Source organism: Hypanus sabinus, chromosome 24, assembly GCF_030144855.1.
Source record: "Hypanus sabinus isolate sHypSab1 chromosome 24, sHypSab1.hap1, whole genome shotgun sequence".
NCBI lineage: Eukaryota > Metazoa > Chordata > Chondrichthyes > Myliobatiformes > Dasyatidae > Hypanus > Hypanus sabinus.
This window is the reverse complement of record NC_082729.1, coordinates 20,578,525-20,602,343: the sequence shown is the minus strand read 5'-3', so window position 1 is coordinate 20,602,343 and position 23,819 is coordinate 20,578,525. Positions and strand designations below refer to the sequence as shown.

Genomic DNA, 23,819 nt, shown 5'->3' with positions numbered 1-23,819 from the left:
CTACTTCAATATTAATACCTAACAATTGAACCTTCCCAACTAACCTTCCGTGTGGAACATTTTCGAAGTCCATATAGACAACATCTACTGCTTACCCTCGACAACTTTCCTAGCAACTTCTTCAAAGAATTCAATAATATTTGTCAAACATGACATTCCACACAGAAATCCACGTTGACTGTTCCTAATCAGAACTTGTCTATCCAGATAATTAAATATACCATCTCTAAGAATACTTTCCATTAATTTACCCACAACTATGTCAAACTTACAGGCTGATAAATAAATCAAATCTCAGAAATGATTGGGATGGAAGAATAATGCAGTGAACAGCAGGACAGAGTGTGTGATAATATCAAGATTGAAGTTTTGGGCACACGATCAAATAGCGTATTGAAGAAACACAAAAATGGGAGCTGTGAGAGGACAGAGGGAGGGGAGGAATGAGGGAAAGGGAAGAAGGGAGGGGAAAGGGATGAAAATCAGGACAGGATGGACGTGTAGAAGGTGGGAGGAGATGAGGTGAAGATAGTTGGGGAATAAGAGGGGAGGAGAGGAGATGGGGCGGGTCATGCATGTAGAGAGAAGATATGTGGTGGGGAGGGCATGAAAGAGTGAGCTAGTGGAAAGGGCCAGGAGGGGAAAGAAATGAGGGTTAGAGGGAGGAGAGAGATGGAGGAGGAGAGAAGGGATGATTAGTGAGGAAAAATTCATACAGAGGGAGAAAGGAAGAGGGGTGGAAGAAGGCAAGGAGAGGGAAGTATTAGAGAGTGACAGAAGGAAGGGCTTGGAGGGAGAGTGGGAAGGTCTAGAGAGGGGGCAATGTGAAGTTACAGATTTAGAGGGAAGGAGTCCAGAGGGAGAGAAAGAAGGAAAGTGGGAGAGGTTAGAGATACAGAGGGAAGAGGAGAGAGTGGGAGTGGAAGGAGAGAGAAAAAGAACAAACTGGTGAGAGAGGTTGGAGATGGAGGATGAAGGGGGTGGATAGTGAAAGTGAAAGTGAAACGGAGGATTTGCGAAAGGCGAGTAAGACCAGGAGCAGGAGTCGGTTATAGAGGGGACGGCGTGAGGCTCGATCAGACCCTCTGGGAGCTGGTACCCGGGTTCCGCTCCAGCCTCTGAGGAGACCCCAGCTCTCCTACTTCGGCCACGGCGGGTTTTGGAATCCCAGGGAACTGCAGGCGGATGGAGAGAAGGAATTCTCCGCCGGTCGCTGGGAATCCGGGTAAGGAAAGGCGGCACTGCCCCCTGGGGTCCGGTCTGTGCCGCAGCAACGGCGTTGGCTTGCCGGTATCTGCAAGGAACCCGACTGCGGCAGGTTTCCCACTGCCATCGCAGCCTCATCCCTTCATGGCCTGAAATCCTTGCGGGAAGGGGAGTCAGAACGTCCAGCCGTCATTGCTAATGCGAATGGGAACCCGGTGGAGAGGAACACGGTGAGAGTGGAGAGGAAAGAGGGAGAGGGAGGGAGGGAGAATAGCAATAGAACAGGAAAGAAGAATAGGAAAACAGTTTTCCTGTTTTCCTGCAAGAACAGGAAAAAAGATTATCTGAACGGTGGCCGATTAGGAAAAGAGGAGATGCAACGAGACCTGGGTGTCATTTACACCAGTCATTGAAGGTGGGCATGCAGGTACAGCAGGCGGTGAAAAAGGCAAATGGTAAGTTGGACATTCATAGCAAAAGTATTTGAGTACAGGAGCAGGGAAGTTCTACTGCAGTTGTACAACGCCTAGAATATTGTGTGCAGTTTTGGTCCCCTAATCTGAGGAAAGACATTCTTGCCATAGAGGGAGTACAGAGAGGGTTCAGCAGATTGATTCCTGGGATGGCAGGACTTTCATATGAAGAAAGAGTGGATCGACTAGGCTTATACTCACTGGAATTTAGAAGACTGAGGGGGGATCTTATTGAAACGTATAAAATTCTAAAGGGATTGGTCAGGCTAGATGCAAGAAGATTGTTTCCGATGTTGGGGAAGTCCAGAACGAGGGGTCACAGTTTAAGGATAAAGGGGAAGCCTTTTAGGACTGAGAGTGGTGAATCTGTGGAATTCTCTGCCACAGGAAACAGTTGAGGCCGGTTCATTGGCTATATTTAAGAGGAGGTTAAATATGGCCCTTGTGGCTAAAGGGATCAGGGGGTATGGAGAGAAAGCAGGTACAGGGTTCTGAGTTGGATGATCAGCCATGATCATACTGAATGGCGGTGCAGGCTCGAAGGGCCGAATGGCCGACTCCTGCACCTATTTTCTGTGTTTCTAATAGGGAAAGGAGGAGAGCAGTAGATAAGAAGAAATGAGATACGCACTCCCCATGCACTCTCTCTTCCTCATTGACACCATTAATCGTCCAATTCACTTGGTGAATCCCTCTTATTCATTCCCATATCCTTCGCAAGAAGCTCTATCTCCCTCAGTCACTTTGTGTTACCCTCTCACTATCCCTGTCACTTCCATCTCCGCCAATGTTCTGTCTACAGCAGTTTCTCACTTCACCCTCCCTATCACCTCCTGCCCTCCTTCTCCATCCCTGTTTCTCCCTCTTTCCCACAATCTCTCTGTCACACACTGCCGTGGATATACTCTCTCTGCCCCTCTCCATTTTATGGCATTCACCTCTGTCTTTCACCTGTTGTACAGCCCCCACTCCTCTGCCGTCCCCTCCCTCTCCCCCACTCTCCTCTCCCTCCCTCTTCCCCTCTCCACTCCCTCGCTCTCTCCCTCTTGATCTCCCACTCTCTCACTGTCCCCTCCCTCTCCCCCACTCTCCTCTCCCTCCCTCTTCCCCTCTCCACTCCCTCGCTCTCTCCCTCTTGATCTCCCACTCTCTCACTGTCCCCACCCCTCTCCCCCCACTCTATTCCCACTTTCCGACCTCCCTCTCCCCTTCCTTCTCCTCCTCTTTCTCCCCTCCCTCTGCCCCACTCTATTCCCACTTTCTGACCTCCCTCTCCCCTTCCTTCTCCTTCTTTTTCTCCCCCTCCCTCTCTCCGTCTTCTCTTCCTTCTCCCCTTTCCCTCTCTCTCTCTCCCCATTCCCTTTCTCTTTCTCCCAACCTCACTACCTCTGTCCACTTTCCCTCCCCCTCCCACTCTCCCCCTTCTCCCATTCCCACACACCCCTCTCCCTCCCTGTCTATTTCTCTTTCACCCCTTCCCCACTCCCCTTCCTCTCCCACTAGCCCCACTCTCTCACACCATCCATCTCTTCCCCTACCTCTCCCTCCCACATTCTTTGCACCTCTTCCCTCTCTCCCCTCCTTTCTCACCTCTCCCAGCCCATGCCTCTCTTCCCCCTCCCTCTCTCTCTTATATTCTCACCTCTTCCTCTCTATCCCCCTCCTTCCCCCTCCCCACTCTCCTCACAACCTCTCTCCTCTTCTCTCCTCCTCTCCTCTCACTCCCCTCTGCCCACTTCCCTCATCCCCCTTCCATCCCATCTCTCCCCATCCCTCTCAGTCTAACCACTCCCCCTCCCTCTATCCACCCTCCTTCTCTATCTCCCCCTTTTCCCCTCATCCTCTCTTCTTCCCACTCTCCCTCCCCACATCTCCTTCTCCCTCATCTCCACCAATCTCTCTGCCTACCCTGACTACCTTCCCCTCCATCCCACCCTCTCTCGCAACCCTCCTTCCTTCTCTCCACCATTTCTCTCCACCCTTACTGTCTCCCTCTCCCCCCTCTGCCTCTCTCATTCTCTCTTCCCATCCTTCTCTCCCCCTTCACCCTCTCTCTCTCACCCTTCTCTTGCCCCTTTCCTCTCTCTGGAACCTCCACCTCTCTCCCCCTCTCTCTTTCTCTCTCTCCATCCCACACTCTCCCCATCCCTCTCTCTCCACTTTCTATCCTCCATCTTTCTCCACTTCCCTTCCCCCTCCTGCTTTCTCACCTTCTCTCATAACCTCTCCCAACATCACCTTCCCCGTTACCTCGCACTCCATCTCCCGGTCTCCTCCCCATCACAGTCCTCCCCCCTCACTCTCACCCCACTTTCCCTCCTCCTCTCTATCCACCCTCGTTCTCCATCCAGCAGTCCCTCTCTCAATATCCTGCCATCTCCCTCCTCCCTCTCTCCTGTTCCCTCTCTCTTCCCATCTTTCTTTCTCTTTCTCCCCCTCCCTCCCCCTTCCCTCTCCCCTTCCTCTCTCCCCTTCCTCTCTCTCCTCACCTCACATACTCCCCTTTCCTCCCTCACACTCCCATGTACCCCTCATCCTCTCCCCATCTATCTCTCCACCTCACCTCTCCCTCCTCTCTCTCACTTCCTCCCCTTCTCCCGCTCCCTCTTTTCCTACCTCACGTTCCTGCTCTTTCTTTCTACCTATCTCTCTCACCCCTCCCAGTCTCTCCCCTCCCTCTCTCCAACATCCACACTCTCCCTCCCTCTCTCCCCTCCTATACCTATTCCCCCTCTCCCCTTCCCTTACATCTCACTCTCTCTCACTCCTCTTTCATTCCCTCTCCACCTGCCTCCCTGCCCCTCCTCATTCCCTCCCTCTCACAACCTCTTTACTGCTGCTTTTCTCTCCACCCTCATTGTTTCTCCTTCCACCCTCTACCTCTCCCATACTCTCCCCTCCTCTTCTTTCCCCCTCTCACTCTCTCTTCCCCTCCCTCTCTCTCAACCTTCTTTACTTCTCCCTCTCCCTTCCAGATCCCTCTCTTGCCCTCTCTTTCCCACCTGCCACCTCCTCCTGCATCATCACCCCTCCCAGTTTCTCCACCCTCCATCTCCCTCTCCACCCTATTTATCCCCCTCCCCTCTCTCCGTCTCTCCCAACCCCTCATTCTTACAACCCCACCCTCCCCTCACTCTCCCACCTCCCTCTCTCTCCCCATCATGCTCCCCCATACATCCATTCCCTCACCCCCACCCTACCTCTCCTCTTCTCACTCTCCTATCTCTCAATCTGCCTCTCTCCTCCTACCCCCACCTCTCTCATCTACCCCTTTCTCTCTCCCCTCCTTCTTCTCTCCTGCCCCTCTCCCCTCACTCTCTCCCCTCCCCATCTCTCTCCCTCAACCTCTCTTTCCACCCTATCTCTCTGAGCCCCTCCTCTTCTCCACCCTCACTATCTATCCCACCATCCTTCTCTATATCCTTCCTGCTATCTCCCTTCTCTACCGCCACCTCTCCCTCTCCTGCTCCGTCTCTTTCTCCCCTACTCTCTCTCTCTCCCTCCCACTCACTCCACCCTCCCTTTTTCCCCAACCTACCTCTCTCTCCCACCCTCCCTCTTGGGTATTTCCTCTTTCTACATCCCTCCCTCTATTCTTCCACCTCTTTTCTCCCCCTCCCTTACTCTCCCCTTCATCTCTCTGCCCCCTCTCTCCCCTTCTCTTTTTCCCCTTCCCTCGCTCTTCTTTTACATCCCTACCCCACCCTTTCTTTCTCCTCTTACACTGCTCTCCCCTTCTCCACCTCTTGCCCTCTCTCCCTCTTTCACCACCCTCCATGTCTCTCCCATCCATTCCTCTCCACCTTCCTTTCTCCCCTCCCTCTCTCCAACTCTCACCCCACTCTATCCCCCTCCTCCCTCAACTGGCCTCATTCTCCCTTCTCCCTCCTTCTACCTCATGCTCCCTCTCTCTCCCCTCCCTTTCTCCCTTCCCACTTCCTCTCTCCCACCTCCCTCTCTCTCCACCTCCCACTTTCTCCCCTCCCTACCCTTTCTCTCTCCCCTTTGTCTCTCACCTCCTTCACCCTCCCCACCCCTCACTCCCCTGCTCTCCCTTTCCTCCCTCTCACTCCCCTGCTCTTTCCTCACCCTTCCTCTCTCCACTCTCTCCCCTCCCTCTTGCTCCTCCAACTCCCTTTCCCTTCCTCCCCCCTCTCTCCCACCCATCTCTCTTCCCCTCTGTACTCGCTCTCTTTCCCCTCCCCTTCTCCCCCGCTTGCTCACTCCCACAACACCTCTCTCTTTCCTCACCCCCATTGTAGCCCCTGTTTCCCCTCCTTCCTGCTCCTCCCTCTCTTCCACTCCTCACTTCACCCTCCCTCTCTCTCCCTTATACTCCCTCTCTCCCTCTTCCTTGCCCTCTCACTCTCCCCATCCCTCTCTCTTCCTCCTCACTTTACCCCTCACATTCACCATCACACCCCACTCTTACCCCTCTCCCTTTCTGTCTCTGCTCCATACTCTCGTCCTTCCTCTCTCCACTCTCTCACTCCCCTCTTTCTCACCAATCCCTCTCTCCCTCAAACTTCCCTCCCTCTCTCTGCCCCACTCTCACTCCACCATCCTTCTCTCCTTCCAGTCTCTCTGCCCTCTCTCGCTTTCCCACTTTCACCTCCACTCTCCCTCCATCTCTCCTCTCTCCCCTCTCTAACCCCTCTCCTCTTAATGCTCTCTACTCTCCCACTCCCCCCTTTCTCTCCCCCTCACTCTGTTTTCCTCTCCCACTCTCAGCCTTCCCTCTCACTATTCCCCTCTGTAAGCCCCCTCAAACCCTCTCCCTCTCCCTTCACTCTTTCCACTGTCTCATCCCTCTGCCTCCCTCTTCCACCCTCTCTATCTCTCTCTTCCCAGCCCCATTCTCTGTACTCCATCCTCCCTCTCTTCTCCCTTTCAGTCCTCCTTCCCCTGTTGTCCCTACCATTTCCCTCTCCCTCCACCTTACTGTCTCCATCACTTTCCCTCTCTCTCTTTCTCTCACATACACACACCTCTACCCCTCCCTCTCTCCCCGATCACCCCCCGCTCTCCCCATCATCACTCCCCTCCATCATCTCTCTCCCCCTCTCCTTTACCCTCTCTGTCCCCTCTGTTCTACCTCTCCTCTTATTCCCCCCTCCCACCGTCTCTCCCTGCTCCTCTCTTTACCCCCTTCCCTTTATCCCCCTCTCTCCACCCCTTCTCTCACCCCAGCCCCCATGTCCATCCTTCTCTACTCCCTCTCCCTTTCTTTCTCTCTCCCTCCCTCACTATACCCTCCCTTACTTAGCCCATCCCCTCCCCCTTCTCCCTCTCTCCCTCTGCCACTCTCTCTCCCAACACCAACCTCTCCCCTCCCTCTCTCCCATCTCCATCTCTCCTCCATCCTTACCTTCCACTCACTCCCTCTCTCTCCCCTCTTTCTCCCACCCTCCCTTCACTTCCTGCGTTCCCACCCCACCCCTCCCATTCTCTCCCCGTCCTCTCAACCCCTTTCCCTATTGACCCTGCCAGCCCTCAATCCCTACATTCTCTAACCCTCCCCATCTCACTCTCCCGACCTCTCTCTTCCGCTTTCTGCCTCCCTCTTTCTTGACCCCCCTCTCTACCCCCTCACTCTTCCATCCTTCTCTCCCCCTCTGTCTCTCCAGCCTCTCACTCTCCCCGCTTACCTCCCTCCCTTTCTCTCCTTCCCCCTCACACTTTCACTCACTCTACCCTTCCCTTTCACTCCTCATTCCCCCCACTCTCTTCCCCATCTTTTCTCCTTCTCTCCCCTCTGTTTCTGCTCCTCTCTTTCTCCCTCTCCTTCTCTCCACCCTCTCTCTACCCACTCCCTATCTCCCCATTCTGTCCAAACCTCCCCCCGATTTCTTTCCCCACTACTCCACCCCCTGTCTCCCTGCTCGCTTGTTCCCGTGTCCCTCACTCCCTCCCATTCCCCCTCTCTGAAACCCCTATTGCACCACCTCCATCTCTCTCCCCTCCCTCTTTCCCCTGCTCACTCCTCTCCCCATCCCTTTCCCTCTCCTTTTCTCTCCACCGTCCCTCTCTCCTGCCTCATTCCCTCTCCCTCTGCCACCACTCTCATTTCACCATCCTTCTCTGTCCACTCCCAGCCTTTACACCCTCTCCCTCCCCCATTCTTACCGCCTCTCTCTCCTTCCTCTCCCCCTCCCTCTCCACTCTCTCATACTCTATCTCCTCCCTTTCTGACTATTTCCAATTCCATCGCTTTCTCACCCCTTCCCTCCCTCCTCCTCTCTCCACCCTCCCGTCTCCATCTCTCCCTCATTCTCTCCAACCTCCACTCAGTCTATTTCCATCTCACTCTTTTCCCCTCTTCCTCTCTATCCCAACTTCCTCTCCCCACTCTCCCTCTTTCTTTCAACCTCCCTTTTTCCCTCTCACACTTACCCCTTTGCATCCTTTATGCCCCCTCTCTCTTTATTTCCCTCTCTTGGCCTTTCATACCCTACCTTACACTCCCTCACCATCTCCCTCACTCTGTCCTCACTCTCTCTCTCACCCATCTTCCTCCCACTCTCTCCCTGCCTATTGCCCCTTCCTCTCACTACCCGTCCCTCTATCAACTACTGTCCCTTCCTCTCCATTCCCCTTCTCTTTGTACCTCCCCATGTGCCACTCGCTCTCTCCTTCCTCCTTTTCTGTCCCCACTCACTCACTCCCACCTACCCTCACTCCCTCCCTTTCTTGCCCCTTCATTCTTTCCCCTTATCACCCTGACTCATTTCCACATCCCCATCTCTCTCCCCTCCACTCTCTCTTACCCCTATTGCCTCCCCGGTCTCTTCCCTCTCTCTCCCCTCCATTTTTCCACCCATGCCTCTCTGAACCCATGGCTCCCCATCCCACTCTGCCCCTCTCTCACCCCCATTTCTCTCCACAGACTCTCTCTTCACCCTCACCCCCTCTTTTTGGCCCCTCTTCCTTCTCCCCCTCTCCCTCTCCTCCTCGCTTTCTCTCCTCTCTCTCTGTTCCCCACCCTCTTCTCCTCACTGCCTTTCTTCTTCACCCCCTTCCTCTCTCTCCCTTACCTCTCCCTCACCCTCCTTCATTCCACCCTCCCTCCCCCTTTTCTCCACCCCTCTCTCTCCCCCATCTTCCTCCCCTATCTCTTCCTCTCCCGTTCTCTTCCTCTTCCCCTGTCTCCCCCTTCCTCTCTCACTCTCTACTTCACCTCTCTCTCTTTACGCGTGTAACCCCGCTGGGTCGCCTCAGGCTCGCTCACACTCGTTCTCGTCTGGGGGGAGCAGCCTTCGGCCCCGCCAAACTGGGTAATCAGCTGGTGTGGATGCTGTGTGATGTCCCCGCCTCGCCCAGAAACAGACAGTACACCATATAAATGAGTACAATTTATAAAGGTTACTATAACTAAGTAATTAATAACGATACAGTATATATGAAGGAAAAAAAATAAAGAAAAGGCGCCAAACTTATCAAAGTCCGAACCACTTCGTGCACAACCGTTGGAGCTCAATTACTGAAGTCTTCTGGCCACCAATCGATCCGCTCCGAACTCCTCGACTCGCAGCTCAGGACCACCCGAAGTGGTCAACCAAGCACATCTATCGTCGTTTCCTCTCCTCAGGGTACCTCCTGGCCTCGGACCCCCGCTTGGGGTCTGTCCCTCGCCTAGTTTACAGCATCGCGTCCTCTCTCTCACCCCCTCGCGCCGATCTCCCCAAAAGCCCGCCAACAATAGCTTACAGACTCGGAAGAAAGAACATTAATCCCAATTGTTTAACAAAGGAATACAATTCTCGTTATCAGTAAATTTTAACCCAAACAAGCTTCCAGCACTTCCTCGCAACAAAGAAGCATTCCTATTTTTAACAAAACAAAGAAGCCATTTTCGATTAACATACACAGTAACAATGAAAAAGAAAATACCCCCTTTACACGAGTCTTCCTTTCTTCCCACCTCTCACTTTCTCCCATCATCTCCTACCTCTGCTTCTACTCCTCTTCCACTCTCACCTCTCTCCCTCAGTTCGACCTATCACAGCCTTTCACACCCTACCTTCCACTCTCTCACCCATCATTACCCTGCATGCCTCTCACTCTCTCCTCTCAGTCCCCCCCTTCCTTCCCAGTCAATCTCCCCTCCCTCTGTTCCCTTTCCCTCCCTCCCTCACTCTCTCCCCCCCTGTGCCCTCACTACCCCTCACTATATCAACCCCAATCCCACCCTCCCCTCTCCCTCTTCCCCTCCCTCTCTGTCCCCTTTTCTCTCTCTCCTTGCTCATGCTCTTACACCCTCTCCCCCTCACTCTCTCTCCCTCACCCCCATCTGTCTCAGTCCTCACTCTCCCCCTCTCTCCACCTGTCACTCCCTCTTGCTCCCACCTTCCTCTCTCTCCCTCACTCTCTGATCCCTCCCTCTCCCAATTCCTCCACTTTCCTCTCTCCTCCTCCCCTACTTCATCTCTCCCCCTCTTGCTCTCTCCCTGCTCCCTCTCTACATTCTCCCTCCTCTACCCTCTCTCTCTCTCTCTCTCTCTCCCCCTTTCCCGTTGCCTCCCACTCTCCCTCCTGTCTGTAAACCTCCCACCACTCCGTTTCCTCTTCCTTCTCTACCCTTCCCACTCTCTCTCCCTGCTCACTCACTCACAACCCCCTCCCCTTTCCTCTCTTTCTCCCTCAAACCCCTCTCCCCCTTCCCATGCTCCCTTTCCACTCCTCCCTCCCTCTCTTTCCTCACTCACTTCCCCTCCTTGTCTGTAACCCCTTACCCCACTCTCTCCCCTCTCTCAACTTCCTCACCTCGCTCCCTTTTTCTCTCCTCCACCTCCTCTCTCTACCCTCCCTCTCCCTTCCCCTCTCTCTCCCTTTCCTTCCCTCTGTCTCTCCCTCCTACTCTCCCTCTCTCGCCCCCCTCACTACCTTCCCCTCTATCAAACCCCATCTCTCCTTCACCTTTCCCCCCCGCCTCAGCCTCTCACCCCATCCTTCTCTCTCCAACCCCCTCCCTCTCACTCTACCTTCCATCCCTCTCCCCCACTATCTGTCTTCGCCCTCTCTCTTACATTCTCTCTCTCCAGTCTCTCTCCCTACTCTCTCTTGAAGACGTTCTTGATGGTATTTCCCTCTACCTTCCCTTTACCTCTTTCCTCCTGACCATCTCCATTTACCTTCTTCCATGAGACGTAGGAGCAAACTTAGCCCTTTCCGACCATCGAGTCTACTCTGCCAATTTATCCTGCCTGATCTATTTATCTGTTAACCCGTTTCTCCTGCCTTCTCCCTGTAACCTTTCACGCCTTGACCAATCAAGAACCTATCAATGATTGCCTTAAAGCACCCTATGATTTGCTCTCCACGGTTGCCTGTGGAAACAAATTTCACAGATTTACCACCTTCTGGCCCGAGAGATCCTTCTTAATCTCTGTTTGAAATGGGCATCTCGCCGAAGCTGTATATTCTGGTCCTAAACTGCCCCACCAAAGGAAACATCCTCTTTGGCTGGCCTTTCAATATTCGATAGGTTTCATTCAGTGATTACGGGCCCAGAGCCATCAAGCGCTTGGCATACAATAAGCCTTTCATTCTTGGAAACATTCTCATGTTTTCTTTTTTGAGTCCTTTCCAATGTCAACACATTTGTTCTTAAACAAGGGGCCTAACATTCCAAACAACTCCGTGAGGCCTCACCAGCGCCTTAAGAAACCCCAACATTGCATCCTTGCTTCCCTTTACCCCTTCCCTCCAATTCCCTCTATTGCTTCTCTCCCTATCACTCTATCTCCCTCTACCTTCCTCCCTATCACAGAATATTGGACCACACTACACGGCAACAAGCTTTTTGGCTCATGGTACTATACTATTTCAAATAATGGTACCTAATTTCACTAATCCCTTCAATACCATGTCCATTTTAAGTAAATTCTCTGTGTGTTCACTGTCTTTCAAAGAACAAGCTCCCCTATTGTGTTTGCCTCAGTCACCACTCTTGGCACCTGATGCACCATCAATAACTCTCGGAGACTGGAAGTGAACGATAGGCTTTTATTAACAGCGAATAGGGAGCATGACGTGTCAAAGACTGAGGGAGGAGCAGTGCCCCAATCGCCTTTATACAGGGGTCTGTGGGAGGAACCACAGGAGCAGTCAGCAGAGGGGTGTGTCCAGACAGGTATACACATAGTTTACCACAGCACCCACATCTCCTTCGAGGAAGAAAAGTATCACAACGTGATCCTGTGGTAAGCAGCCTCAGTGTCCTGGGTCAGTAGCAGCCCAAAACGTAGCCAACCCCTCTTCCCCCTCCCGATGCGTTGAACTCCCCACTCTCTCCTGACACCATACCCTTTCTCTCTCCCATCATACCCCCTCTGTCTTTTGCTATCCCTCTTTCTCGCTCTTTATCTGTCTGCCCCCTCATTCTCTCTATCACTTGAACCCCCTCTCTCTGTTCCTACGACAGAGATGCCCCCATCTCTCTCTCCCTCTCCCCCATCCAACAAGTTCACCCACTCTCACTGTCTCTCTCCCCTTGAGACGGACAAGGGAGGTAGAGTTGAGAAGACATCTTGACACCGTGGAGGTGGGAAATGGGAAGAGAGAGCGATAAGAACCTTCTGGCACCTTTACCATGTTGACAGCGGTCAGTTAGATAGTACACAGGGAGCTCAGCTGATAATGCTGGCAAAGTTCTCTCCCCTCGAACACCTCCTCATTCCATTTTCCTCCAACCCTACACCCCATCAATCTCCTCCCCTCTCCCCATCCCTTCTTCCCCCTTCCCTCTCCTCCTCCTCCACCTCCTCTCCCTCTTCCTCTCCATCTCCTCTCTCCCTCCTCCCCCTCACTCCTCTCCTCTTCCCACCGTCTCCTTCCTCCCCCTTTCCTTCCATCTCCCGCCTCCGCTCCCCTTCATTTTCATCCTCTTACCCCCTCCCCTCACCCTCTCCCCTCTTTCTCCTCCCCTCTCACTCCTCTCCTTTCCTTGCCATCTCCCTCTCCCCTCCCCTTCATCTTCCTCCCCTCTCCCCTTCCATCTTACTCCCCACCTTCCCTCTACCCTCCCCTCCCCCTACTCCCCTCTCACTCCTCCCTGCCATTTTCCTCCCCCTCCCCTTCCATCATCCTCCCCTCCACCTCCCTCTCCCTCCTCCCCATCTTCCTCTCATCCTCTCCCCCTCCTCCACTTCGCTCCCCTCTTCCTCCTCTCCCTGCCCTCCCTCCTCCCCTTCCATCTCCCTTCTCTCCTCTCCTCTCCCCACCATATCCCTACTCTTTCCTCCCTGCTCCACCACTCCCCTACTGCTCCTCCCCTCTCCCTTGATCTCCTTCCCCCCTCAATCTCCCTCCTCCCCTATCTTTCATCTCCTCTTCCTCCCTCCCCACCTCTCCACTGTTTCCCCACCGCCCTCCTGTCTGACCCACCCCTCCTGTGTCTCCATTCCTCCCTGATCCCGCACCTCCACCCTCTCCCTGTCCTTCCTCCATCCCTCTCTCCCTTCTCCTGCTCCTGTACCCCTTCACTCACACCCTCATTGCTCCAAAATCCAACCCTCCCTCCCACCACACCTAATTTGCTCCATTTACCCCATCCTCCCTCCTCCACTGTCACTCCAGCCTCTCACTAAATCCCCCAAATACCTCCCTCCACCTCACTGAACTCTTCCTTCCTCATTTCTCCTCCTCCTCTGTCTAACTTGCTTACCCCTCCTTTGAGCTCCCTCCATACCCCCCACACATCTGCTGTTCCACTCTCCCTTTATCCTCTCTCCTACTTCTCTTCTCACCTGCAGCCTCCTCCTCCATTCACACCTCCCATTTCCAATCTCTTCACTCCCACCAGCCCTTGTCCTTCCCTCCCTCCTTGTTCCCCCCATCTCTCCTCCCACCCTCATTCTGCTCTCTGTCCATCCTCCACTCTTTCTCAAGCCCTCCTCTCTCAGTTCCAATTCCCCCTCCTCCCACCACCCCTCCAGTTTATAACTCTCCTCCCTCTCCCTCTTTCCTACTCCCTGCTCCTGCAATCCCCTCCCTTGCACTCCTCCATTCCAAATCTCCTCCTTCCTCACTCAATCTTATGCCCTTCACACCCTCCCTCACCCCCTCCTCTGTCCAACCTTCCCCTCTCTCTCCAACCCACCAGTCTCTACTTCTCTCCCATCAGCCCCTCCTCTCCCCCTTTTTACTCAGCCCTCCCTTTCTCCTAGCCGCAACAGCTCCTCTGACCACCCTTCGCAGCTCTACCCCTCCTTCCCTCCCACCCTCAAACCTCCGTTTTCCCTCTACCTCCCATCACTCCACTTTTCCACTATCACTCCAGCTCTCCATCCCTCCCCTAACTATTCCCGCCACTCTTCAACGTCTGTCCTCCCCCCTCTTTCTTCCATCTCTTTCCCTCTCTCCACCCCCTCCTTCTCCACTATCCCTGCTCTCCCTCTTTTGCACCTCTTCCTCCTCTGTTGCTAATCCTTCCCCCTCTCCTTCCCTCACCCTTTTGTCCTTAAGCTCTTTATCCAAATCAGAATCAGGTTTACTATCACCGGCATATGTTTTTTGTTGGTTTATGTAGCAGTACATTACACTACATAACAATAAAAGGTTGTAAATCACAATAAGAAATATAGAGAATAATTAAATTAGTACAAAAAGATAGCAAAAATAGAGTTAATGTACATAGTTTCAACGTCCAATCAGAAATATGATGACAGAGGGGAAGAAGCTGTTCCTGAATCATTGAGTGTGTGTCTTCAGGCAACTGTACCTCCTTCCTGACGGTAGCAATGGGAAGAGGGCATGTCCTGAGCGATGGGGGTCCTTAATGATGGATGCTGCCCTTCTGAGGCATTGCTCCTTGAAAGTATCTCTCTCTCTCTCTCTCTCTGTCACTCTCATTCTATCTCTCTCTCTCTCTCTGTCTGTCTTTCTCTGTCTCTTTCTCTTCTGTCACTTTCTTTCTGCCTCTCTCTTTATCCCTCTCACTCTCTGTCGCTCTCTGTGTGACTCTGTTTCTCTATCTTTGTCATATTCTCTCTCTCATTCCATCCAATTATCTCCAAATACTCCCTCCACGCTGTCTCCCCATCCTTCACCTCTCCCCGCCTTGACCCCTCCATATTTCTGTACCTCTATTGCTCTCTCCACCATCTACCGCTCCCCTCCTCTCTCATCCTCCTCTCCCCAGCTCACCCCGGCTCCCGCCTCGCCACACCCCTCCCTCCTGCCATGTGCTTGTTCAGTTTTGCTTCCCACTCCCTAAGTGTGTGTGTGAAAACCTACAGCACAATACAGGCCCTTCGGCCCACAATGCTGTGCTGAACATGTACTTTAGAAATAACCTCGGGTTACCCATAACCCTCTATTTTTCTAAGCTCCATGCACCTATCCAGGAGTCTCTTAAAAGACCCTATCGTTTCCACCTCCACCACCGTTGCCAGCAGCCCACTCCATGCACCCACCACCCTCTGCATAAAATACTTACCCCTGACATCCCCTCTGTACCTATTTCCAAGCCCCTTAAAACAGTGCCCTCTCATTTGAGCCATTTCAGCCCTGGGAAAAAGCCTCTGGCTATCCATACAATCAATACCTCTCATCATCTAATACATCGCTCCAAGGAGAAAAGTGTGTGTGCGTGAGAGAGAGAGACAGAGAGTGTAAAAGAGAGTGGGAGAGAATGGGGAGTGCAAGGGTGAATCCTCTCTTACAGGGATCAGAGTGTGTGTGAGTGTGTGTGTGAGAGAGAGAGAGAAGTGAGAGGGTGAATTCTCTTCAGACTGTGTGTGTGTGTGTAGAAAACATAACTAAGCGCAGGCACTTGCTTGAGAGCCAAAACATCTGCTTGTGTGTACTTCAGTTAGTAGTCCCAGAGAGAGCTCTCATTCTACAAAAGTATGCAAAGTATGTGTGTTTCTGAACGTGCGATAATACATATGTGCTTATATGTGAGTTTTAGTATATGTGCATGTTTGTATATATGTATGACTTTGTGTTTGTATACGTGTGCGTCTGTCTATGTGTGTGTGTGTGTGGCTCCAGTTATCTCCCACAGTCCAAAGGCATACTGATTGGCAGGTTAATTGGTCATTGTAAATTGTCCCATAAATTGGCTACGATAAAATTGGGGAATTGCTGGGCAGCGCAGTTCCAAGGGCCTAATCTGAGCTGTATCTCAATAAAATAAAATAGATTAAAATTTATTTATAAATGCACGAGGTGCTCTCTGCTACCTGGGACCGTGTCGGACCCTCTGAATTGGTGGACGGATGTAACCTCATGGGGGAGGGAGGGCTCAGCCTTTGACACATTTCCTATCCCTGGGGCATACTGACCACAATCCACAATGCCAGGAAGTCACAACGGATTATTGAGATTAAAGTAAGACTGGTGGTGGCCTGCCAAAAACCAGCTCCTGTTCTGCTCTCACTTGCCCTGGGTCTTCCTGCTGCTCATCCCATGCCTCTCCTCCTTTGTTCTCCTGTTCTCCCTCGTGCACCCCATCAGTCCTTCCCCCAGCCTCATCCTCCCTCTCACAGTCCCTCTCGCAGAATCTCTCTCCTTCTCTTTCCTCCCTGCCTCTTCACTCTCACTGACTTCCCACTCTCCCACCCCCCTTTTTTGCCTCTGTCTCTCACCCATCCTTCTCCCCTTTCCCCGACTCTCTCTCTCTCTCTCTCTCCAGAATCTCCCTCTTGCTTGTCTGGCCCATTTCCTCCTCTCTCTCCCTTTCTATATCTCTCCCTCTGTTTCCACCCTTCCTCTCACATCTGTGTCCCCCCCCCCCAACTTCACTCCTCTTTCTCTGTCTCCCTTCCTCTTTATCTTTCCCCTCCCTCTCTCCCCCATCTCTAGCTCTCTCTCTGTCTCTTAGAACTTTTAGAACCTGGTATAACATGTCCTTCTGTGGTTTTCCTGTCACTTTTAGCCTGTGCGTGACTCTCTCTGTTGCTGCTGCTGTGTGTGTGTGGCTTGCATATTTGGCCTGTGACTACACCAATTTCTCCTATGCCAAGTCACTTCAATGGTTCAATTTAATGCCAGACAATGTCCACAGTGTACAACCAGCAATCCTCACTCATCGCAGACATCCACGAAACAGAGAGAGAAAGAAAACAAGGAACGAAGACAGAAAAATGTTAAAACCCCAATACCCCACTTCCCATGCACAGGCAGCCTCAAAACATCAACCTTCCTACTTCCCCTACCCCCTTGCTTCAGCAAAAGCAATACCCCACTACCTGCCGAGCAGTAGCAAGCACGCAGAGACCATGATCTATCGACCACTAATAACTACTGTTTATCTCAACACTTCGACATTTCAACAGGCCCTCCTTCTCACTAACGAGGTATTGCTCCTGCAACAAGAGGGGAGGCCAACGGCTCGGTGTTTCAAGGTTACGGTCTCTGGCATTGCTCATTTTGAGTTCCACCCACTCGAGAATCAGCAGGCTCTCTCTCACCAGCAGGAGAGAGGAAGAGAGGCAGAGTGAGCAATCACTTGGCTCATTAGCTACACTGTGTCACCTCCAAGAGTGCGTGGGTGAGGGACAGGAATCTAGGAAGTGGCGCTGGAGTGGGTTGTTGGGTGAGATTTGGCGTAGAAGGGATCCCGATGGTTGACATAGACTCGGTGAGCCAAATGGCCTGCTTCCCCACCCTACGGCACTACAATTGGTGTTAATGAGCGGCTGACAGAGTCACTGAGAAAACAATGAGGTAAATTGATCAATTATTTTTGTCAAGGAGACAGACTGGAGGAGAAGAGAGAGGGGGAGGGGGAGAGAGAGAGAGAGAGAGAGAGAGAGAGAGAGAGAGAGAGAGAGAGAGAGAGAGAATAGCATAGTGTTTAGCACAACACTAATACATCTTGGGATGCAGAGTTCAGAGTTCAATCTCACTGTCTGTAAGGAGTTTCCCTGTGGAATGTGTGGATTTCACTTTACTCCTGATGCTCTGATTTCCTCCCACGGTCCAAAGTCGTACTGGTCAGAAGGTAAATTGGTCATTGTAAACTGACCCATGATCGGGCAAGAATTAAATTGGGGGTTGTCAGGGGTTGCTGGGCAGCTTGGCTTGTAGGGCCAGAAGGGCCTATCACTAAATACATAAATGAGGCTGAGAGAGTGAGAGGCAGTGGAGAGAGAGAGACAGAAAGAGAGTGTGAGTGATGGTGGGGCAATGAAGGGGGGTGGAAAGACAGGCAAACACGAGAAAGATTCTCGGAGAGATGGGAGGAGAGAAGACAGAAATTCAGGAGAGATTGATGCAAAGACAGGTGAGGGATCCTATGAGGGGGAAGAGAGAGAAGAGAGTTTGGGAGGAGAGAGGTGGTGGTGGGGGAGAAGGTGGTGTGAGTGGAAGCAAAGGATGCTACAAGGGTGGGGGAGACAGACGAGAGAGTTTCCGGGAAGGGGGAGGGAGAAAGAGTTTGGGAGAGGGAGAGAGATGGTGCTGGGGTATAAAGTGTGGGTGGGTCAGAAAGAGAAATGCAAAGACGGGAAAGCGAGACAAGAGAGAGGGGAGAGAGGAAAGTGTTTTAGGAGGGTGAGAGATGGTGGTGGTTGGGCAGAGAGGGGGACAGAGAGAGTGGGAGAGGTGCAGTGAGAGACATTGCTTTGTATGTTACCCACACAATCATTCACCACATCAATGCATTGAGGAAGTATGCAAGAAATTTCCAAGTAAAGTGTTATGGTTACAGAGAAAGTGCAGTGCAGTGTAGACAGTATGGTGCAGGGTCGAGGAGGTTAAAGGAGGGAAAAGAGGGAAAGTTAGTGGGGGGGTAAATTGGATTCCTGCATGAGCTAGTACTGAGCATGAAGGGCTCAATGGCCCCTTTTCTACGGCATATGAAAATGTGCCTCTTTGCACAGTCTGATCCAACCAACTGGACTGTGCTAACTGAGATTCCCACTATTGGGTATATTTAAACCTCTGCTTCAAATACACCCAACGCCTTGCCCCCACAGCTGTCTATGGCAATGAATTCAACAGATTCACTACCCTCTGACTAAAAAAAATCCTCCTCATCTCTGTTCTAAAGGGCCACTCTTCTATTCTGAGGTGGTGTCCTCTGGTCATGGACTCTCCCACCACAGGAAACATCCTCTCCACGGAAATTTAAAGCAGAGTTGACAGGTTCTTGATTAATAAGGAATTCAAAGGTAATGGGTAAAAGACAGGAGAGTGATACTGAAAAGGAAAAATAAATCAGACATAATTAAAAGGCTGAGCAGACTCAATTGGCTGAATGGCATAATTATGCTCCTATGATTTATGGTCTTATTAAAAATTCTCTATCTTTTCCCCCTAAACATGTGCCCTTTGATTCTAGATTCCCCAACCCTGGGAAATAGACTGTGTGGCTTATCCTCTCTATGCCCCTTATGACTTTGTATCCCTAAGGTCACCCCTCATTCTCCTACACTCCAAGGGAAAAGGTCCCACCTACTCAGATTCTCTCCATAACTCAGTGCCTCCAATCTCAGAAGCATGCCCGCGAACCTCCTCGGGTCAGGAGGAGGTCTCCAACAGCAGGGAGACCAAAACTGTGCACAGCACTCCAACTGTGGCCTCACTGCAAAGTAACAGCCCAACCCCCATCCTCAGAGGCCTGACTGATGAAAATTAGCACACCAAATTCTGTCTTCACCACTCTGTCTACCTGTGACGACACTTACAGGGAACAGTGTACCTGCACTGCTAGTTCTCTCTGTACTGTGACACTCCAGAGCCTGATGGTTCATTGTGGAAATCCTACCCTGCTTGTTCATTGTACTGTGTACGTGTGCTGGATACGGAAATAACTCAGAGCAGGTGAGAACATAGGATGTACACAGGAATCTGAAGGTAATGGCAATGTGACCAATAGTCTTCACACTGATAATTGCATTTCACTTTTTCCAAACTGTGGAGCAACAGCACGGTGCTCCCTCCTCACTGCCCGCCCTGCAGCAGATGCGCGATCGGTTCTGCTGAAACAGCCAGTCCGTAGGGCAAGAATGGGGGCTGCCAGGCTTCTTGCCGTTCAGCCCCGGTGATACCTTTACTGGCCTGAGGGGGGCACTGCTGCACACCGCCCCGTAGTACCTCTTGAGCTGGGCATTACAAGGGGTTGGGGGGGGGGGGGGGGGGAGGAGTGTGAGAGAATCCATTTCTCTGTCGCAAGTGCTCCACCCTATCATTTTGCAGGAAGGATTCAGCTCTTCCCTCAGCATCCCTCATCAAGGACGCCCTCCATCCAGGCCAAGCGGTCTTCCTGCTACCACTGTTGTCCAGGAGGTACCGGAGCCTCAGGTCCCAGAACTCCGGGGTAGCAACAATTATTACCTTTCTTGAACCACGTGGATAATCACCCACTTCAACAATGAGTGGAATTCCACAACCTATGGACTCACTTTCAAGGACTACAACTCCCGGTTTCAATATTACTTATTTATCTAATATAATTATTACTATTTTTTTGTATTTGTACAGTTTGTCTTTTGCACATTGGCTGCTTGTTTTAAGTACATTTAGTATCAAAGTAAGTATCCAATGCACAACCTAAGATGTCCTCTTCATAGACATTGACCAAGGAAATCCTATTGAACGATAAGAACATTGAAGCCCTCCCTTCACAGAAGCAACAGCAAAAGGTATTGAGCTCCCCCATCCACCCCATCTCGCGCCAGCACCGACTCCCCCACCATGTAGTTTTGCAATGATTAGACACTAGACACTAGAATACTACATCACAGTACAGGCCCTTCAGCCCTCAATGTTGTGCTGACCCATATATTCCTTTAAAAAAAGTAGAAAACCCTCATTATCCCAGGACTCTCTATTTTCCTTTCATCCATGTGCCTGTCCAAGAGGCTCTTAAGTATCCCTAATGTTTTAGCCTCCACCATCATCCCTGGCAAGTCATTCCGGGCACCCACAACCCTCTGTGTAAAAAACGTACCCCTGATGTCTCCCCTAAACTTCCCTCCCTTAACTTTGTACATATGCCCTCTGGTGTTTGCTTTCATGCCCTGGGAAACAGGTACTGGCTATCCACCCTATCTATGCCTCTCATAATCTTGGAGACCTCTATCAAGTCCCCTCTCGTCCTTCTACACTCCAAAGAGACAAGTCCCAGCTCTGCTGATCTTGCCTCATAAGACTTGCTTTCCAATCCAGGCAACATCCTGGTAAATCTCCTCTGCATCCTCTCCAATAGCTTCCACATCCTTCCACAACACTGATTCTATCGTGTTTCTTTGTATTTATTTTATCGAGATACAGTGCAGAGTCGATCCTTCTGGCCCTCGGAGCCGCATTGCCCAGCAACCTCAAATTTAACCCTAGTCTAAAGACGGGACAATTTACAATGACTAATCAAGCTACCAACTGTGAATGCCCACAAGAAAATGAATCTCAGAGCTGTATATGGTTACATTTACGCACTTTGATAATAAGTTTACTTTAAACTTTGAACAAGTGCTGAGATGAACCTGTCAGTACTGGTTGGGCACTGCAGGACCTCACACTTCACCCTGAAGGAAGATCATAGCTCTCAAAAATTAATAGATTACCAGTTCACTTTGTTTAAATCAAGAACAGCTGAGGTCAAAGGCTATCCCCGGAGATTTGAGGTGACTTCAGAATCGGAATTGAGATTATTATCACTGATGTACGTTGTGAACTTTAGGGCATCAGGCAGCATCTGTGGAGGGGTATAGACAGTCAACATTTTGGGTTCTGGTGAAGGATCTCAGCTTGAAATGTTGTGTTTATTCCCCTCACGGACACTTCCTGACCTGCTGAGTTCTTCCATAGAGAGAGTTAAGGGCACCAAGTTCCTGGGAGTCCACATTATGGATGACCTCACCCTGTCCCTCAATATCACCTCCCTGAATAAGAAGGCACAGCTGAGGAGACTGAGACAAGTGAGGCTTCGTCCCCCACAACTCATCTTAACTGAATTTTACAGGAGTACCTTTGAGAATGTTTTGACAAGCTGCTTTTCCATCTGGTATGGGAGCAGCGGAGTACCGGACTGGCAGTACTTACAAAGGACTGTGAGAACAGTGTAGAGGATCATCTGAGTCTCCCTACCATTGATCGGGGACATTTAAAAGAAGCACTGCATGCACAGGGCCCTTAGTATTATCATGGATCCCACCCATCCATCCAGCATCTCTTTGACTTTCTACCATCAGGCAGAAGACTCCGATCCATAAAGACAAGAATGGTCAGGATGGGAAGCAGTGTCTTCCCTCAGGCCATTAGGCTTCTGAACCCCATGCTGCATCACATTCAAAGTGTCACTGGAGAAGTCTTTTCATCTTTTTTTTCCCCAGTCCAGATGAAGGGTCCCGGTCCGAAACATCAACTGCTTCCTCTTTTCCGCTGAGTTCTTCCAGCATTTTGTGTGTGTTGCTTTGGATTTCCAGCACCTGCAGATTTTCTTGTGCTTGAGGTACTGTGCTCAATTCAGGTCACCTCATTATAGGAAGGCATTGCAAATGTTGGAAAGGGTGCAGAATCGATTTGCCAGGATGCTGCCTGGATTAGAGAGCATGCCTTAAGGATATTTTGAGAGAGCTGGGGCTTTTCTCTATGGAGCAAAGCAGCATGAAAGGTTACATGATAAAGATGTACAGGACGATAAGAGGCATAGACCAAATGGGCAGCCAGAGACAGAGTGGAAATGGCTAACATAAGGGGGCATAATTTTAAGGTGATTGGAGGAAACTATAGGGAAGGGGTGAAAGAGTCAAGTTTTTTTGCACCAAGAGCAGTGGGTGTGTGGAATGCTATGTGTGACCTTTGAGGCAGATACATTAGGGGCATATAAGGGACTCTTAGATGGGCACATGGATGAAAGAAAAATGGAGGGCTATGTAGGAGGGAGGGTTAGATTGATCTTAGAGTAGGTTAAAAGTTGGCACAACATTGTGGACTGAAGGGACTGTGCTGTGCTCTTCTCTGTTCTTAATAGTCTGATTTGGCATTTGAGTTTCAAGGTCGGCTGAGCGGAGAGGCATCGATAGGGTAGATGGTCAGGAGCACTTTTGTCCCAGGATCTGAGTGTCTAAGGTGAGAGGGGTAGCTTCAAAGAAGATGTGCGGGGCAATTCTTTTTCTAAACAGAGAGTGATATAGCAGGTACCTTTTCCCCAAGGTTGAAATGTATAATACTAGAGGGCATTTAAGATGAGGGGTGAAGTTCTAAAGGAGATGTGCAGGGCAAGTTTTTCAAATGGGCCAAATGGTTCAAATTAACATCAGAGAAGGCATACAGTATACGACCTGAAATTCTTACTCTTCACAGACATCCACGAAACAAGAAACCCCCAAGAATGAATGATCAGAACCCCAAAACCCCTCCTCCTACGCACAAGTGGCATCAGCCTGCCTCCTCACACATTCCCACTTGCACCAGTAGAAGTGCTGACCACCCCCCACACCATGCAAGCAATAGCAAAAGCCCTCCCCCCAAAGAGACCTTGATCTACAGTTCATCAAAAACTACAGTCCATAGCCCAGCACTTTGGTGTCTCAGGCAGGCTGCCTCTCACCAGCAAGGGTGGAGAGTACCTAAGGTGCGCTGCCACACATGGCAGAGGAAACAAATATGATACACGGATTCAAGAGGGTCAGAGCTAGTCATATTGAAGGATTTTGACCCAACATCATAGGCCGAAGGGTCTGTGCCTGTGCCATACAATTCTCTATTCAGTGTCTTGGCTAATGAAGACAAGCCTTCATCCTCCCCCCATCATCCCCACCTTCTTATTCTGGCTTCCTTATCATTATTACCAGTCCCAATGAATTGTCGCAACTCAAAGCGTAGAATGCTCGTTTCCCTCCATAGATGCTACCTGACCTGCTGAGTATAATGTGTGTGAGTGTGCCTGTGTGTGCGATTTCCAGCATCCACAGAATTTCTTTTCTATCAATTGCATTTTCAACTGCCTAGAGTTTGATCCACACACATAAAATACTGTGGGAGTTCAGCAGGTCCGGCAGCATATATGGAGGGAAAAAGCAGCCATATTTTCAGGACCCTTCATTGGGACTCACATGGGAGGGGCAGGGCAGAAGAGAGAATGTTCGGGGTTCAAAGGTTCAAAAGTCCAACTTAATACTTGCTTTTTTTGCCAACATCCACAAAAACAGAGAAGTGCCCCACAGAATAAATGACAGTTAAACCCCA

At 51.1% G+C, this 23,819-nt stretch overlaps 1 protein-coding gene across 4 annotated transcripts in view; it reads left to right on the top strand.

The window, feature by feature from the left end:
• The first annotated feature begins 661 nt into the window (after positions 1–661).
• LOC132380545 (uncharacterized) overlaps positions 662–23,819 on the top strand; it is a 46,109-nt gene continuing 22,951 nt past the window's right edge. The window contains exon 1 of one of the 4 annotated variants that reach the window (XM_059949435.1): positions 662–1,225. In XM_059949435.1, the coding sequence (XP_059805418.1) occupies positions 1,186–1,225 (40 nt within the window). In that variant the 5' untranslated portion in view covers positions 662–1,185. Of the gene's footprint in view, positions 1,226–1,273; positions 1,437–1,576; positions 1,662–23,819 lie in introns of those variants that run through there. The other 3 variants (XM_059949438.1, XM_059949440.1, XM_059949436.1) reach the window with 3 other exon arrangements.